The sequence below is a fragment of the Myotis nattereri genome (genome assembly GCF_964212035.1).
Source record: "Myotis nattereri genome assembly, chromosome: 16".
NCBI classification, from domain to species: Eukaryota; Metazoa; Chordata; class Mammalia; order Chiroptera; family Vespertilionidae; genus Myotis; species Myotis nattereri.
The window spans coordinates 43,699,513-43,715,968 of NC_138091.1; the positions used below are offsets into that span (position 1 = coordinate 43,699,513).

The window sequence follows — 16,456 nt, forward strand, 5'->3', positions numbered from 1 at the left end:
ATTATAAGAGAGGGTTTCGCGTGCAGTAAAAGTTACTGGCGGGCCATGTTTGGCACGCATGCCAGGAGTTGCCCAACCCTGCCCTAGGTCATCAAGAGTTTCTCCTGTGTTATCTCATAAAAAATTTTTTTTATCATTTTACATATTTAACTCTATGATTCATTGTGAGTTATTTTTTGGTAAGGTGTCAGGAATGAGGTTAAGTTGAAATTTTTTTTTCCTTTGCCTATGGACCACTTCATCCAAAGTCTACCATTTACATTATGGTTTATTCTTGGTGTTATACATTATTATCAGCCAAAGTCCACCATTTACATTATGGTTCATTCTTGGTGCTGTACATCCTATGGGTTTGGACTCGGACTCATACCCGAAACCTCTTGGTGTACAGGATGACACTCCAACCAACTGAGCCATAGGGCCAGGGCTGTGGTCCCTAAATTGAATTCTCTTGCAAAACGCACTGGTTGACCCAGCTCATCTATTTTCTTTATCATATCAGCCAAGTCAGAGTTTTGCTGGCTTGAGGCTGACTTCTCCCTTGGTCTAGTCAGCTGGGGCCATTCAGTAGGAGGGAGCAGATGTCCCTCTAAGACCAAGCCTTTCACATATGTGGGAGATGCACAGGTCTCTAGTTAGAGAACTCTGTGAGGATGGTGCTTGTGGTGCCAGAAAGACCTCCGTGTATGGATTAATATTATAACAGGGAGGAGAGAAAAGGAAATTTGAATAACCCAGACAGCCCATGCTGAAGCCTGAACCATACCACACAAGTTCTAGTTGTCAGCTGTAGGAGGCACAAAATGAGAAGGTGGAGAAGGGCTTTTAGTGTTGTTTTTATAATATTTATTTATTTCCAAGAGGAAGGGAGAGAGAGAGAGAAACACTGATTGGCTGCCTCCTGTACGCCCCATACTGGGGATCGAGCCTGTAACTGGGGTATGTGTCCTTGACCAGTATCGAACCCAGGATCCTTCAGTCCGCAGGCTGACGGCTCTATCCATTGAGCTGAACCAGCTAGGGTTGGAGGAGGGTTTTAAGGAAACAAGAGCTTCCCCCAGTAAGAAATTCCAATCTTGAGTCTTTAAAGTGTTTGGACTATTTAATATTCATCTGAAAAGCCAGGAAGCAAGAGCAAACTCCCTACTGGGAACCTCCAGACACAAAGGGGTCCCTCCTCTCAACTGTCCCTGTGTTGTCTTCCAGAACATCTGGAGGTGTGTGCCTGGGAAGAAAGTGGACCAAAGCATGGCTCACTCGGAGAGCAGGTAGGCAAGGCTTGTGTGCAGGCGGCTGACATCAGTTTTTTTGTTTTTTAAGTTCTTTAAATTTTGAAGGAAATCACTATTTTTATTTTTCTCTCTTACAAATATAGGCATTTAGTGCTATGATTTTTCTCTCTACATACTGTATAAGCTATTTGATGTGGAGACCTAAACCATAAATCTCCAACAGGCAGATTCCTTGTATCTCTCACAGCACTTAGTGTGCCTACAATGAACACTCACTGAACATTCCCTGTATTCATAAGTAAAAGAATGAAATGCTTTGATCACACTTTTTCAGTCTATAATCAAGGAAAAGAGAAAAATGACTGTGCAGGTGGCAATACAATCCTGAGCATCTCAAGCGCCCCCTCCTCACCATGGTGCTGTTGAGGTTTATTGATTTGCTCAACCACTCCCAAATGCAAGTTCTTTGAGATCATAATGACTTAGAATCCATCAATCCTTCTTTTTCCCATTAATCAGGTCCACCCCCTGCCCTGACCATCTTCATTTCCCAGCCTGTCCAAAGAATGTGTATAGTCCAAAAGTTTAACCATTTTCTTGCTAATGATCTAAATTTATTGTGTATATTCCCCCACATCCTGCATGGTTCAGGGTTCAGGATCTGGAAGAGGGGCTGCATGCAAATGAAAGAGACGAGACAAGAAATAATTTGGAAATTGGGGGGCCAGGCAAGAGCCCATTCCAAGAGGATGGACACCGCTTGTGCTCGAGCCTTGCCATCCTTTTATTTAGTTTGGGATCCACCTGTAGCCCTTAGGCAGGCAAGTTCCAGTAACAAACAGACTATCTTATCAGTAAGGATTTACATGACTATCTGGTGGAGAAGTTGCTTCAGCTATCATTGTCTTGACTAAACAGTTGGTGTGTAGCCCTGACCTTTGCCAGGGCTTTAAGGGTCACCAGCATTCCAGGCTCCTTGTTCACACCTCTCTGCTAAAGAAGACAATAGGCAGTTTCCCACAATTTATATCCCCTACTCTCCTTTTATTTATTTATTTTTTAAATAATTCCTTATTGTTGAAAGTCTTACATATGTCCCTTCGCCCCGCCCCCTACGCATTGATCCCCTCCACTCCATCCCCCTTACTCTCCTTTTAAATTTTTGGAGGTAAAGGTTTTTGTATGTTATGAGTAATTTAAAACTTACAAGAAATACAGAGAACAAAATAATGAGCACAAATATGTCCACCACCCAAATTAAATAGAAGATGACAATTAAAAAGGCTTCTTATGCCGTGGCTGGTGTGGCTCAGTTGGTTGATCGTTGTCCCACGCACTGAAAGGTCACCGGGTCTATTCTTGATCAGGGAACATGCCCAGGTTGCAGACTTGATCCCCAGTGGGGGGCATGCAGGAAGCAGGAGGCATCTGATTGATTTTTCTCCCTCTCATTGATGTTTGTCTCTCTCTCCCTCTCCCTTCTTGTCTCTCTAAAATCAATAAAAACATTTTTTAGAAAAACCACTTCTCACTATGCCAATAAGTGGTATCACTAACCACCTAGTTGCCTATGCCAAAAACCCAGTTACTAAAATTGAATCCTTCTGATTTCTATCTGGTTAGTGCAGATAATTGTGAGGTTCGAGGCGCAGGAAACTGAGTCAGAGAGTCAGACACATTGAAGGAGGAGAATTTATTCTGTGCTTTTGGGCAAGGTCCACAGGTCCTGGGGTTGGGCCAGTGGAGTCACGCCGAGAGGGAGTAGGGGCATTTTTTTATACAGCTGTTCAGTGAGGGCGGGGGAGCATGAGCTGTGGGAGTGCCTGCCATGGGGGTCGTCACTGTTTCCAGGTGTCATCATCTGTCTGGTAGCTGACCTGTTAGGAATTCCAGGGCGGGACTGGTATCTGCATCACCATTTACCTGGTGCACTGGCCTGTTACGGATTCTAGGAAGGGCCCAGTATCTACGTCACCATCTGCCTGGCGGAGGGCATGCATCAGCTCCTGGACCCCCTTTCGACCTAACAATAATGTTAATTTTATTCCCTAAATATCTCTCATATATGCTCAAATTTTCTGCATCCCACTGCCACTACTATGGCCCAGTGCTCCATCATCTCTCACGTGGTTTACTGCAGAATCCTTCCAGCTATTGCTTTATTCAACCATGTTTCCTTTCAAACAATAAGTTCTGAGAGGCAGGACTGTGCTCATTCTTTTTTTTTTTTTTTAAGTATATTTTTATTGATTTCAGAGAGGAAGGGAGAGGGAAAGAGAGATAGAAACATGCCCCCCACTGGGGATCAAGCCTGCAACCTGGGCATGTGCCCTTGACTGGAATTGAACCCGGGACCCTTCAGTCCACAGGCCAATGCTCTATCCACTGAGCCAAACTGGCTAGGACTCATTTTTGACCTACCACTTAATCTCCAGCCCCCAGCACTTAGCAGGAACTCAATAAATATTTTCAGATAAATTAATGAATGCATTTTTATGTACTATGTAATTTACTTCATCAACATGAGATGTGTTTTAATGGTTTCTGTTGCAGAACGAACATGAAGAAACATAATCCATCTCTGGTGGTAGAATTATCTTTCCCAGACTTGGTCATCAATGTAGGAGAAGTAACTCTTGGGGAAAAAAACAGAAAGAAGCTGCAGAAAGCTCAGAGAGATCAAGAGAAGGAGAAAGTTTCGCAGGCTGCCTGTGCTTTATTAAACTCAGGAGGAGGAGTGATTCGGATGGAAATGGCTAACAGCGATGAGCATCCTGTGGAGATGGGGCTGGATTTAGAAGAGTCTTTGAGAACACTTATTCAATCTTCAGATTTGCAGGCTTTCTTTGAGACTAATCAACAAGGGAGGTGTTTTTACATTTTTGTTAAATCTTGGAACACTGACTTTTCCCCTGAAGATCGTTTCAAGCCCCGCATTTGCAGCCTGGGTTCTTCATTACACCTTAGATCTGGCACCTCTGTGCTTCCCATGAATTCAAGAGAGGCATTTCGTTTCCTGGAAACCAAGAAAAGAAATGCAAAACTTTTGGGGAAAGAACCTTCTAATAAAATTCTCAGGGTTGCAAAGCAAAACTTCCATGACTCGAATCCTGCTCACCTAATTTTCCTAAGAGACCAGCTTGAGCGTGGTGAAATCCTGCCTTTTCCTGAGTCTCAATATGTAGAGTTTAAACAGTTCTCTACGAAACGCACCCCAGACCGTGTAAAAGACACAATTCCAAAGTACATATCTGCATTTGCAAACACTGAGGGAGGCTATCTTTTTATTGGAGTGGAGGATGAGAGTAGGAAAGTTCTGGGATGTGCTGAAGAAAACATTAAGCGTGAGGATTTGAAAAAGGAAATAGAAGATGCAATAAACAAATTACCTCGTGTCCATTTTTGCCAATCCCAATGCCAGCTAACTTTCACAGTCAAATTCTTGGAAGTGTTAGCCGAGGGGCAGCTGTATGGTTATCTTTGTGTGATCAGAGTGGAGCCATTCTGTGGTGCAGTGTTCTCAGAAGCTCCCAGGTCATGGATGCTGAAAGACGAGGAAGTCTGCTGCCTGACAACTGAGGAATGGGTAGGCACAATGATGGACACAGACCCAGGTAAGAGGGGAAAATACCTCCTTCCCTGTCCTTTTCTTCCTCTAGCACCCTCATACTAAACAGGCTTTCCTTTCTTTCCTAAGACTTTGAACTTCTCAAATCCACTAGACCATGGGTGGGCAAACTTTTTGACTCGAGGGCCACAATGGGTTCTTAAACTGGACCGGAGGGCCGGAACAAAAGCATGGATGGAGTGTTTGTGTGAACTAATATAAATTCAAAGTAAACATCATTACATAAATGGGTACGGTCTTTTTTTTTTTTTTTAGTTTTATTCATTTCAAACTGGCCGGATCCAGCCTGCGGGCCGTAGTTTGCCCACGGCTGCACTAGAATCTGTATTATTTGAATCTCCCAGTATCTTGCTTTCCATACATGATAAAATTTTGCCAGGTAATTAGAAGCCCAAATCAAGTGTCTTATAATAGGCAATGTTTTTACATCAGAAGATGAAAAGAAAATTTGGGGGAATTGTTGCCTTTTAGTAGCTCTTACTGGCTCTAGGGTCAGTTACTAATATTTCAAGAATTTTGTGAGCCAGTTGTTAAACATAGTCATTATTAAAAATTAAGTTATATAAACTTATAATTATATTAAAAACAAATGTAACAAATGCAAACTCACCACTTCTGAATTATTTACTACATTTTAATAGTATCTTTGCTTGTGAGGTTATTTACATCTATTGTATCTGTACTAGAGGCCCGGTGCATGAAAATTCACACACTGGAGGGGGCGTCCCTCAGCCCGGCCTGCCCCCTTTCACAGTCCAGGAGCCCTCAGGGGCGGGAGGCAACACAGCGATCAGGAGAAGCAACACCCCATCACACCTCTGCTGCTGCCACTGCTGGCAGTGCAAACCTTGGACAGCCCTGGTTACCTGAGCCTCAGGCTGCCCTGGTTGGCTGGGCAGCGGCCATCCAAGGCTTGCCTGCACCTTGGGCCAGCCCTGAGTGGCTGGGAGGCTGAGGGGACTGGGGTACTTCAGAGGCAGGCGCGTGGAGTGGCCAGACCCACCTGGGGGCAGGCCTGGCTGTGCTACGTGCCTGCCGCCCCGGTGGGGCTGAGGGGACTGGGTGCTGCCATCTTGTGGCTATAGATACTGCCATCTTTGAGGGCATGGAAGTCAATTAGCATATTCCCTCCTTATTGGCTGTGGACGCCGCCATCTTGTTAGGGAGTGATGGCCAATTAGCATATTCCTTCTCTATTAGATAGGATGGTAGAAATACTATAAAAGGCTGTGTTATTGTGTGTTTCTTATCAACTCTGCACTTAGTGATGTCACATTGATAGCTTGAAACTGTCCATGGTGAGAATATTACACCACAGAAATAAGCTACATGTACATAGATATTTACTAAAACACTGTGCTACATACCATAAAAGAAATGCAAATGAAATGCTATCTAGACATAGAGAGTGAAGAATTATATTGAATGGGAAACACATTCAAACTTCCAAATAATGTCTCTTCATTGTTGGATTTTGGCAACCTCCATATGCAATAAAGACATGTGTCTACACAGGTGAATAGAGCATTATCTTGCCATTATCTCTCAAGTCACACCACCTAGACCAGTGGTTCAACCTTCTGGCCCTTTAAATACAGTTCCTCATGTTGTGACCCAACCATAAAATTATTTTTGTTGCTACTTCATAACTGTAATGTTGCTACTATTATGAATTGTAATGTAAATATCTGATATGCAGGATGGTCTTAGGCGACCCCTGTGAAAGGGTCGTTTGACCACCAAAGGGGTCTCGACCCACAGGTTGAGAACCACTGACCTAGACAGTCATAGAATACACCTACTTGTAAGGCCTCTTGCAGTGGTGAAAAGATGGACTAAAATGTCAGAATAACATGAGTTTTTTTCTTTCTTAAGAGCTTATGAAATTGTCCAAAGACTTTGAATCTCAGCTGAGTCTGTCTAGCGGACCTCCTCTTAGCAGACCAGTGTACTCCAAGAAAGGCCTGGAACACAAGGAAGATCTCCAGCAACTTTTATTTTCAGGTAGCAACTGTGGTTTGCCTTCTTGACACCAGTCAGTTTGTATGCTAGGATAAGGGGGGTTAAATGGTTATGCTTGTGTTTTAAAATCCTGAAAATATACTCTCCAAACCTATGTGTACAAGATGATGATGCTACCAGTATATTGGTGATAAGTAATTTAGAAATGAATCTTCACTGACCCCACTGGCTGAGGCATTCTCATATATAGAATCCAGGATTATTATTGCCCTTAAAGACTATTTGGTCTTGAAGATCTCAAATTACACTGATCATCAGTATTTCTGGTTACTTTTAAAAGTACAGATATCTGGTTCCTCACTCCAGACTCAATAACTTAGACTATCTGGGATATTATATCATAATGTGCATTTTTATCAAGGTTACTCACATGATTTTGATATTCATTTATCCAGACTGGAAATCTTTTTATCTAGTTGAACTAGAGGCATACACTATACCAACAGAAAAAAAAATTGCCCACCTCTGCCATATTTTCCAGAGTGGTAGCTGCTATGAATATAAAAAAGAATAAAGATTTATATCAAGATGTAACACAAGCCCTAGCCAGTTTTGCTTAGTGGATAGAGCATCAGCCTTTGGACTGAAAGGTCCCAGGTTCAATTCCCAGTAGGAACATGTGAGGTTTTCCCATTCATTTGCATATCAAATTTATATTTTAAAAATTGTCCACAACAAATTGTATTATATACAAGAGTAAACATAAACATTAATAACTATTTTTAAAACTCAATGAGCTCCATTTTAGTAGAGCTTATTACCATGGAATAAATTATAACTAAAACAAAATAGCAGATTGTATGTTCATAAGAGCAACAATCTATTTTTCTTATATAAAAATCAAATTTTTGCCCTAGCCAGTTTGGCTCAGTGGATAGAGCATTGGCCTGCAGACTGAAGGGTCCCAGATTTGATTCCAGTCAAGGGCATATGCTCAGGCTGTGGGCTTGATCCCTAGTAGGGGGTGGTGTGCAGGAGGCAGCCGATCAATGATTCTCTCTCATCATTGATGTTTCTATCTCTCTCTTCCTTCCTCTCTGAAATCAATAAAAATATATTTTTTAAAAAGTCAAATTTTCAGGAATTGTACCACAAATCTAAAGAATAGTTTTTAATCCTCACCCAAGGAGTGAGGATATTTTTCCATTGATTTTTAGAAAGAATGAAAGGGATGGGGAAAGGGGGAAAGAGAGTGAGAGGGAGAGAGAAAAACATCAAGGTGAGAGAAACACATTGATTGGTTACCTCCTGCTCTCATCCCAACTGGGGTCAGGGATTGAACCTGCAGCTGAGGTACATGCTATTGACTGGAATCAAACCCATGACCTTTCAGTCCCCAAGTCAATATTCCAACCACTGAGCCAAACTGGCTAGGGTGAAAGGGACACTTCTTGCCTTACATCATTTCCTTAGGAAGCATGTCCTGTTATATAAAGTAAGACCTAGTCAATGATGAGATAATACACATTTGCTATGAAATTCTTTAGTGCTTTTCTCCATTTATCAGGAGGGATAGTCTGTGTGACTTGCAGGGCAGTGCAGTAGAGTGGAAACCACAATAGTGTCTGAGGCTTGGGTTTGGATGCTGGCTCTGCCATTTCCTATGGGTGTGGCCATGGGCAACTCACTTGACCTGTCTGAGTTCCAGTTTTCTCATAAAAAGGAGAATAAATGTGTATTTCTCCCTTGTACAATTGAGAGGCCCAGAGATGTCTGTAATCTCCCTAGTACAAGCAACAAATGATGTGTTTTATTTTATACTTATTTTTTTTCTAAAGTTTTGTTTTAAACATATCCTTATATTATTCTATTTCATCCATTCTAAGAAGTGTGTTTCCCCCATCCTTTAACATCTATCTCTTAAATCTGGATGTTTCATAATAGATGCCATCTCCCACTGGCTATCATCCAGGTTGCAGACATAATCAAGTCTTGTGAATACCTGGTACAAGTGAGAAAGCATCAGCAACAATGGACAATAAACAATTACCAATGAACTTTGGCTAATTTAACTTAAAATTACTACTACAAATCTGACACCAGCACAACAGGATAAAACAGTCTCTTCACTCCCTCTCCCCTCTGCCCATCTTTGGAACAAATGATCATTGAAAGAAGTTTAAAACCCTACATTATTCTCATGTCACATCATCATTCCTTGCTCCCTCATGACAAAGGGAGACTCCGTGATGGATGCAGTCTCACCCTGATCTGTGAGTGATACCAGAGTTTAGCTTCAGGAGCGTTAGCTCAGGACCTAACTTCAGGGTCTCTCAGGCCAGGACCACAGTGAATTCTCTGTGACTAAACGGTTTCACATGGCTCCATCTTCTCTGCAAATATTTAATGAGCACCTTCTTCCAGGGAGGGCTCCTCCTACCTCCATCAATGGGAACTGTTCAGGGAAAAATTGAGATTCAACAGAACTAACATTTCCCAAGCAGCTACAATGAACCAGATATTTTATGCTATTTTATTTATTTCTCACCATAAGAAATGTCCTATTTGTTAATGCGGGGGTTTTTTTGGTTTGTTTTACAGATGAGGGAACAGTCTTAGAGAAACTAAGGAATTTCCCAAGGTTATAAACATAATAAGCACATAGATTTAGATAAAGTGTGCCAGGTTTTCAAGACTTCTTTTCCTTTATTATAAAACTAGAGGCCCAGTGCATGAAATTCATGCATGGGAGAGGGGTCCCCTCAGCCCGGCCGGCACCCTCTCCAATCCAAACCCCTCAGGGGATGTCTGACTGCCAGTTTAGGCCCGCAGCTGTCAGACATCTCTCTTGCAATCCTGGACCGCTGGCTCCTAACCGCTTGTCTGCCTGCCTGCCTGCCTGCCTGATTGCCCGTAACCACCTCTGCCTGTTGGCCAGAACGCCACCTAACTGCTCCCCTGCTGGCTTGATCACCCCTAACCGCTTCTGCCTGCTGGCCTATTCACCCCCTAACTGCTCCCCTGCTGGCCTGATCGTCCCCTAACTGCCCTCCCTGCCAGCCTGATTGCCCCTAACTGACCTCCCTTGCTGGCCTGATCACCCCTAACTGCACTCCCCTGCCGGCCTGATCGCCCCTAACCGCCTCTGCCTCGGCCCCCGCCACTGTGGCTTTGTCTGGAAGGACATCCAGAAGATGTCTGGTCTAATTAACATATTACCCTTTTATTAGTATAGATAACTAGAAGCCCGATGCACAAAATTCATGCAAGAGTAGGCCTTCCTTCCCTCGGCTGCTGGCACTGGCTTCCCTCTGGCACCAGGACCCGGGCTTCCCTCCTCCAGCCTCCAGCAGGCACCCGGGACCCAGGCTTCCCTCCGCCCCAGCTTTGTCCAGAAGGACATCTGGAATGATGTCCGTCCTAATTAGTATATTACCCTTTTATTATTATAGATAATATTTATAAAAGAACATATACCAAAATATTTAATTTATCATATGATTAATTATGATTGAGTATAAGTATAATAATTGCTTTTTATCAATTATAATTAATCGTGCAAATAAATATGATATTGACCTTACATTTATAACTCTTTTTATATCTAGTATCATCAGAAGATTTGCAATTTACTCCCGAATCTCTCTTGGAGGAGCTGTACTCAGAGCATGAAGGCCTGGAGGAGTTAATAAAGAAGCAAATGCATCCTTTCTCCCGAGGAATTTTGATCCTTTCTAGAAGCTGGGCTGTGGACCTGAACTTGCAAGAGAAACAGGGAGTCATTTGTGATGCTCTGCTGGTAACACAGAACAGCCCCCCCATTCTCTATACCATTCTCGGGGAGCAGGATGCAGATGGGCAGTTGTACTGCACCTGTACCGCCTTTACCTTGAAGCAGAAGCTGGTGAACATGGGGGGCTACACCGGGAAGCTGTGTGTCATGACCAAGGTCCTCCATCTGAGTCCTGAGAGCAATGCAGAGTCCTCTGAAGGTTCAGACTCTCTGATTAAGTACCCGAAGTCCTACTACCTTGCAGACACCAAGCAAATGGAAGCCTTGCTGCAGTCGCTTGTGATTGTCTTGCTCAGCTTCAGGTCTTTCCTGAGTGACCAGCTTGGCTGTGAGATTTTAAATCTGCTCACGGTCCAACAGTATGAGATCGTCTCAAAAAACCTCCGCAAGACCACAGAATTGTTTATCCATGGTTTACCTGGCTCAGGGAAGACAATCGTGGCCATGAAGATCATGGAGAAGATCAAGAATACGATGGGTTGTGAGAAAAATGAAATTCTCTATGTTTGTGAGAACCAGCCTCTGAAGGACTTTATTGGGTAAGCAGTTGGATCTCGTTGACACCAAATGAGGTTCAGTGTTAAATCATTCCATGTCTTCCTCTACTCAAATCACTTTGTTCCTTTTTTAAAAATTCTCATCCGAGAATATTTATCCATTGATTTTTATAAAGAGTGGAAGAGAGAGGGAAAGACAGAGATAAATATTGATGACCCATTCATTGGTTGGGGAGGGTCCAGGCTGGAAAGGAGCCTGCAACTGAGGTACATGCCCTTGACCAGAATTGAACCTGGGACACTTCGGTCTGCAGGCCGATGCTCTATCCACTGAGCCAAACTGGCTAGGGTATCACTTTGTTCCTTGACAGTAGGTGGTAAATTGATCTGTAACAACAGTCCTGTGTTTATAGGAGTATGACACAGTAATTTTCCTCCCTTTATATACTTGGAGAAAACCTGATTGTGTCTTTTTAATTTTTACAGTAAAAAAGATATCTGCAATGCAGTGACCCGGAAAACCTTCATGAACACAAACTCAAACTTTGAAAAGATTCAACACATCGTCATCGATGAAGCTCAGAATTTCCGCACTGAAGATGGGGACTGGTATAAGACAGCAAAAACCATCACTCAGAGAGGAAAGGATGGCCCTGGAATTCTCTGGATCTTTCTGGACTACTTTCAGACCAGTCACACGGACTGCAGTGGCCTCCCCCACCTCCGATACCAGTACCCAAGAGAAGAGCTCATCAGAGTGGTCCGCAATGCAGACCCAATAGCCAACTACCTACAAGAAATAATGCACGAAGTCAGAGAAAATCCACCACCTAACATCCCCTTCAAGTACCTGAATATATTCAGTGAAGCTGAATGGTCTCAAGGTGTTCCAGGCAACTTAGAGATGAGTGAGCACAAGGATATGGAGCAGATGGTGGATTATATAGCAGGAAAATGCCATTCACTTTTAAAGGCTGGATATTCCTGCAAGGATATTGCTGTGATTTGCAGCATAGCAAGTGATGTACACATATATAAATCTAAGCTTCAAAGAGCAATAAGGAAGAGAAAAAGGTCTCGGTCCAGTGAGGAATCTCAGTCCAGTGAGGAATCTGATCAGTTAGTAGTAGAAAATGCATCAGCTATCATGGGCAATCACATTGTATTGGACAGTGTCCGTCGATTTTCAGGCCTGGAAAGAAACATCGTGTTTGGGATCAACCCAAGGGCAGCTGAGCCAGCTGTTTTCCACAATCTTGTCCTCTGTCTGGCTTCCAGGGCAAGGAAACAGCTGTATATTTTGACTCCCTTTGAAGGAATGACTAACTTTGCATCATTTTAATGATGGTCTTAATTTTTCCTATCCATGAGCACAGTATGTGCTTGTGAAGAGCGGCTACAGTGTTTGGACAGGTTCAAGCTTTGGACTAATGAGAGGGCACAGTCCTCTCATGGTAAAGCCACGTCCAAGTCCCAGCTTGGAGGGTAGAGCCCTCCCAGCACAAATAATAGCCAACAGCTATGGTTGTGAGCTTGAACCTATGGTCCAAACACGTGGCCCCATGAGCCTAAGTGATGTGGGCTTCAGGTGCATGTAATTGAGTAGGATCGAAACAGACGAGAATGTTGTAAACATCTTGACCACACCCTTACTTTGCCTCGTGGAATCTGGCTATGAAATAAAGACAGGGCTTGTAGTCCATGGCGCTGTCACTAGCTCTCCACCAGAGAGGCTCTCCATCAGAGAGGACAGTGTCCCACCCAGACCCAGCTTTCTTCTCTTGTCTGTCTTTTCTCAATCCTTCACCACCCCCTCTCAGGGTCACCGAATCTGACTGAGCTGGCGCGGCACATTAGATGCCCAATGTGGGGCTGAGTATGCCATGGCCATGCTGCTTCGCCACATATGCATCTACTTATTTGTATCTCCCTCAATTTCTTTCTTCAGTATCTTATAATTTTCTGATTAGAGGTCTTTTACCTCCTTGGTTAAATTTATTCCTAGGTACCTTATTTTTGTTGTTGTTGTTGCAATAGTAAATGGGATTTTTTCCTTAATTTCTCTTTCTTATAGTTCATTATTGGTGTATAAAAAAGCCACAAATTTATGAATATTAATTCTGTATACCACTACTTTGCCAAATTCATTTATTAGATACAGTAGGGTTTTTTTTGGTAGAGTCTTTAGGGTTTTCTATATACAATATCATCGTCTGCAAATACTGACAGTTTTACTTCCTCCTTTCCAGTTTGGATGCCTTGCTTGAGTAAACCCAGCAGAGATCACTCAGACTGTCCCAGGGCAGACAACCAATCCAACTTATAGAATGTTTAGCTATATAAATGGTTATTGTTTTCTACCATTAAATTTTGGGTGGATATGCTAAGCAGCAAACACTGATACAAAAACTTCTCAAAGAGATATCTGCACACCATGTCTATTGCAGCATTATTCACAACAGCCAAGATATAGAAACAACCTAAGTGTCTATCAAGGGTTGAATGGATAAAGATGTGGGATACAGACACATGTAAATATTTCTCTCTTTTTCATGTCCAGCATGGCTAGAGAGTGGTCTGGTTCCTGAGTAGGGGTGGCTGGGGATTGAGAAAATGAAAGAAAGAGAAAGGCACAGAGATTGAAGGAAAAAGCTGGGGCTGGGTGGAACAGCTATTCTCTGATGGAGAGACAGAGACCCAGAGCCAATACAGCGTGTTTACTTTATAGTCTGATTAAAACAAGGGAGATTAACATGTATACAAAGGTTCTTGTTTTGGCAACACTTGCTGACCTCCCACAGCCAATTAGCTTCTTAGGAAGGAATTAGGAGGGCTACAAGGTCAGGCTTAATTATGCTAAGAGAGCTCTGCCCTCCAGGCCAAGGCTTGACCCTAGAGCCGCTTCCTACATACACAATGAAATATTATTCAGCCATGAGAAAGAAGGAAATCCTGCCATTTGTGACAACATGGATGAATTTTGAGGGCATCATGCTAAGTGAGATAAGTCAGACGAGAAAGTGTACAAATACTGTGTAATGTCACTTATATGTGGAATCTAAAAAAACTGAAATGGAGAGAAGAAAAGTGGGTACAGCAGCTAGGGACCAAGAAGTTGGGGAGATGTTGTTTAAGGTTATAAACCTGCATCTAGTAGATAAAAAAGTTCTGGCGATCTAGAAGACAGCATAGTGTATATCATCAATAATTCTGTATTATAAACATCAAGGTTTCAAAGAGACTAGGTCTTAATTGTTCTTACCACAAAAAAAGAAATGATAATTATGTGACTTAATAGAGGTGTTAGCTAACACTATGATGGTAATCACACTACAATGTATAAATGTGTCCAATCAATATGTTGTTTACCTTAAACTTATACGGTGTAATGGTAATTAATCTCAATAAAAATAAATGTTAGCTATTGCTTTTGTTACTATTGGATATAGCAAGTTGCACTAGCTCTACACATGGTACTGTAAAACAAAACAACCTTAAGGAGAAGGTTTAAAATATACAAACCTAGCCCTGGCCTGGTGGCTCCGTTGGTTAGTATCATCCTGATATGCCAAGATTTCAGGTTCTATCCCTGGTCAGGGGACAGACACAAATCAACCAACGAATGCATAAATAAGTGGAACAACTTCTCTCTCTCTCTCTCTCTCTCTCTCTCTCTCTCTCTCTCCCTCCCTCCCTCTCTCTTTTTCTCTCCCTCTCTCACTCAAAATCAAAAAACAAATTTTTAAAAAATAAAATATATAAACCTCATTATACATCCTTGAAAGACTAGAGGAGCAAATTTTGAGATCAGATTCAATCCCCACTAACAGGAAAATGGGGAAGAAAAATCTTTGTTCATTGTTACTGAAGTTACACAATAACTAATAATAGCCAGATTTGTTGAGCAACTACTATTTGCCAGGAACTCTTCTGGGAGCTTTACTTCTTTTTTTCTTTAAATTTTATTGATTTTTTACAGAGAGGAAGGGAGAGGGACAGAGAGTCAGAAACATCGATGAGAGAGAAACATCGATCAGCTGCCTCCTGCACACCCCCCACTGGGGATGTGCCCACAACCACGGTACATGCCCTTGACCAGAATCGAACCTGGGACCTTTCAGTCCGAAGGCCGACGCTCTATCCACTGAGCCAAACCAGTTAGGGTGGGAGCTTTACTTCTACATACTCCCTCAATCCTTTTCACAGCTCTATAATGTAGGTACTATTACCTCCGTTTTACAGATGAGGAAGCCAACTCAAGTCACAAAGAGATGGCATGGAAAAGTCCAAGGTTGTAGAGCTGTTAAGTGACAGAGACAGCAGATCCACTGTCTTCTCCGCTATGTACTATGTTCCTCTCCAAGTGACACTTTTCACTCTAGGCCTGGAAAATTCACCAGTTTCAGGGAAGACCAGAGATTACAGAGGAACCCATTGCCAAAGACAAAACTAGCCTGTAGTAGACATGGGACACAGGTTTTGGAAAACATCAGCTGTAGCTCCAGTTCAAAAATCTGCTGATGGGAGAAAAAGACAGAACGGACATCACCCAGAATCACAGGAAAGCTGGCTGAGGGGAAATTCTTCAACTAGAAGGAAAGAGAACAGCATACCGCGACTCAGAGGAGGCGCTGTGCGGAAAATACAAAGGTGCGGAGGTGTGCGCGGAGCGGGCTGGTGGCTGAGGGCGCGGTTGTCGGTTTCAATCGGGAGGCTCAGGCCCTGAGCTCCAGTTCTGGGCGAGTCTCTAGGGACCCAGACTCAAACGGGAGAAGCGGGACTGTCTGGCATCGGTTGGAACTCATCAGTTGCTGGGACTCTGAGAGGCAGAGCCTCTGGGGATAGGACTGAGAGCAGCCATAACTGCTCCCTCCACCCGCCCTGTTTGATCCCGTGCGACCCGCCCTGTTTGATCCCGTTTGACCCGCCCCGCCCAAGCCCTGCACAGAGCCATTTGCTGGATAGCCTCAGGCAAAGGCTAGATTAGCACCTCCCTAGAGGACAGAAGTTTTCCCACTGCAGACACAGCTGACTCTCACAGCCAGTTGGCCTGGAGGTCAAATCCCCCCAGTATTAACTACAACAATCAAGGCTTAACTACAACAAGACTGCGCACAAAGACCACTAGGGGGTGCACCAAGAAAGCATAAAAAATGCGGAGACAAAGAAACAGGACAAAATTGTCAATGGAAGATATAGAGTTCAGAACCACACTTTTAAGGTGTCTCAAGAACTGTCTAGAAGCCGCCGATAAACTTAATGAGATCTACAAGAAATCTAATGAGACCCTCGATGTTATGATAAAGAACCAACTAGAAATTAAGCATACACTGACTGAAATAAA

The 16,456-nt window shown here is 43.0% G+C and overlaps 1 protein-coding gene across 1 annotated transcript; it reads left to right on the forward strand.

Moving 5' to 3' along the window:
* Positions 1-1,248: 1,248 nt before the first annotated feature.
* On the forward strand, positions 1,249-12,454 carry SLFN11 (schlafen family member 11; the record flags this gene model as incomplete). Its single annotated transcript, XM_081109459.1, has 5 exons — positions 1,249-1,268; positions 3,786-4,846; positions 6,736-6,864; positions 10,431-11,154; positions 11,599-12,454. The coding sequence occupies 5 exons, from the start codon at positions 1,249-1,251 to the stop codon at positions 12,452-12,454; spliced, it is 2,790 nt and encodes a 929-aa protein (XP_080965585.1).
* Between the last annotated feature and the right edge of the window lie 4,002 nt (positions 12,455-16,456).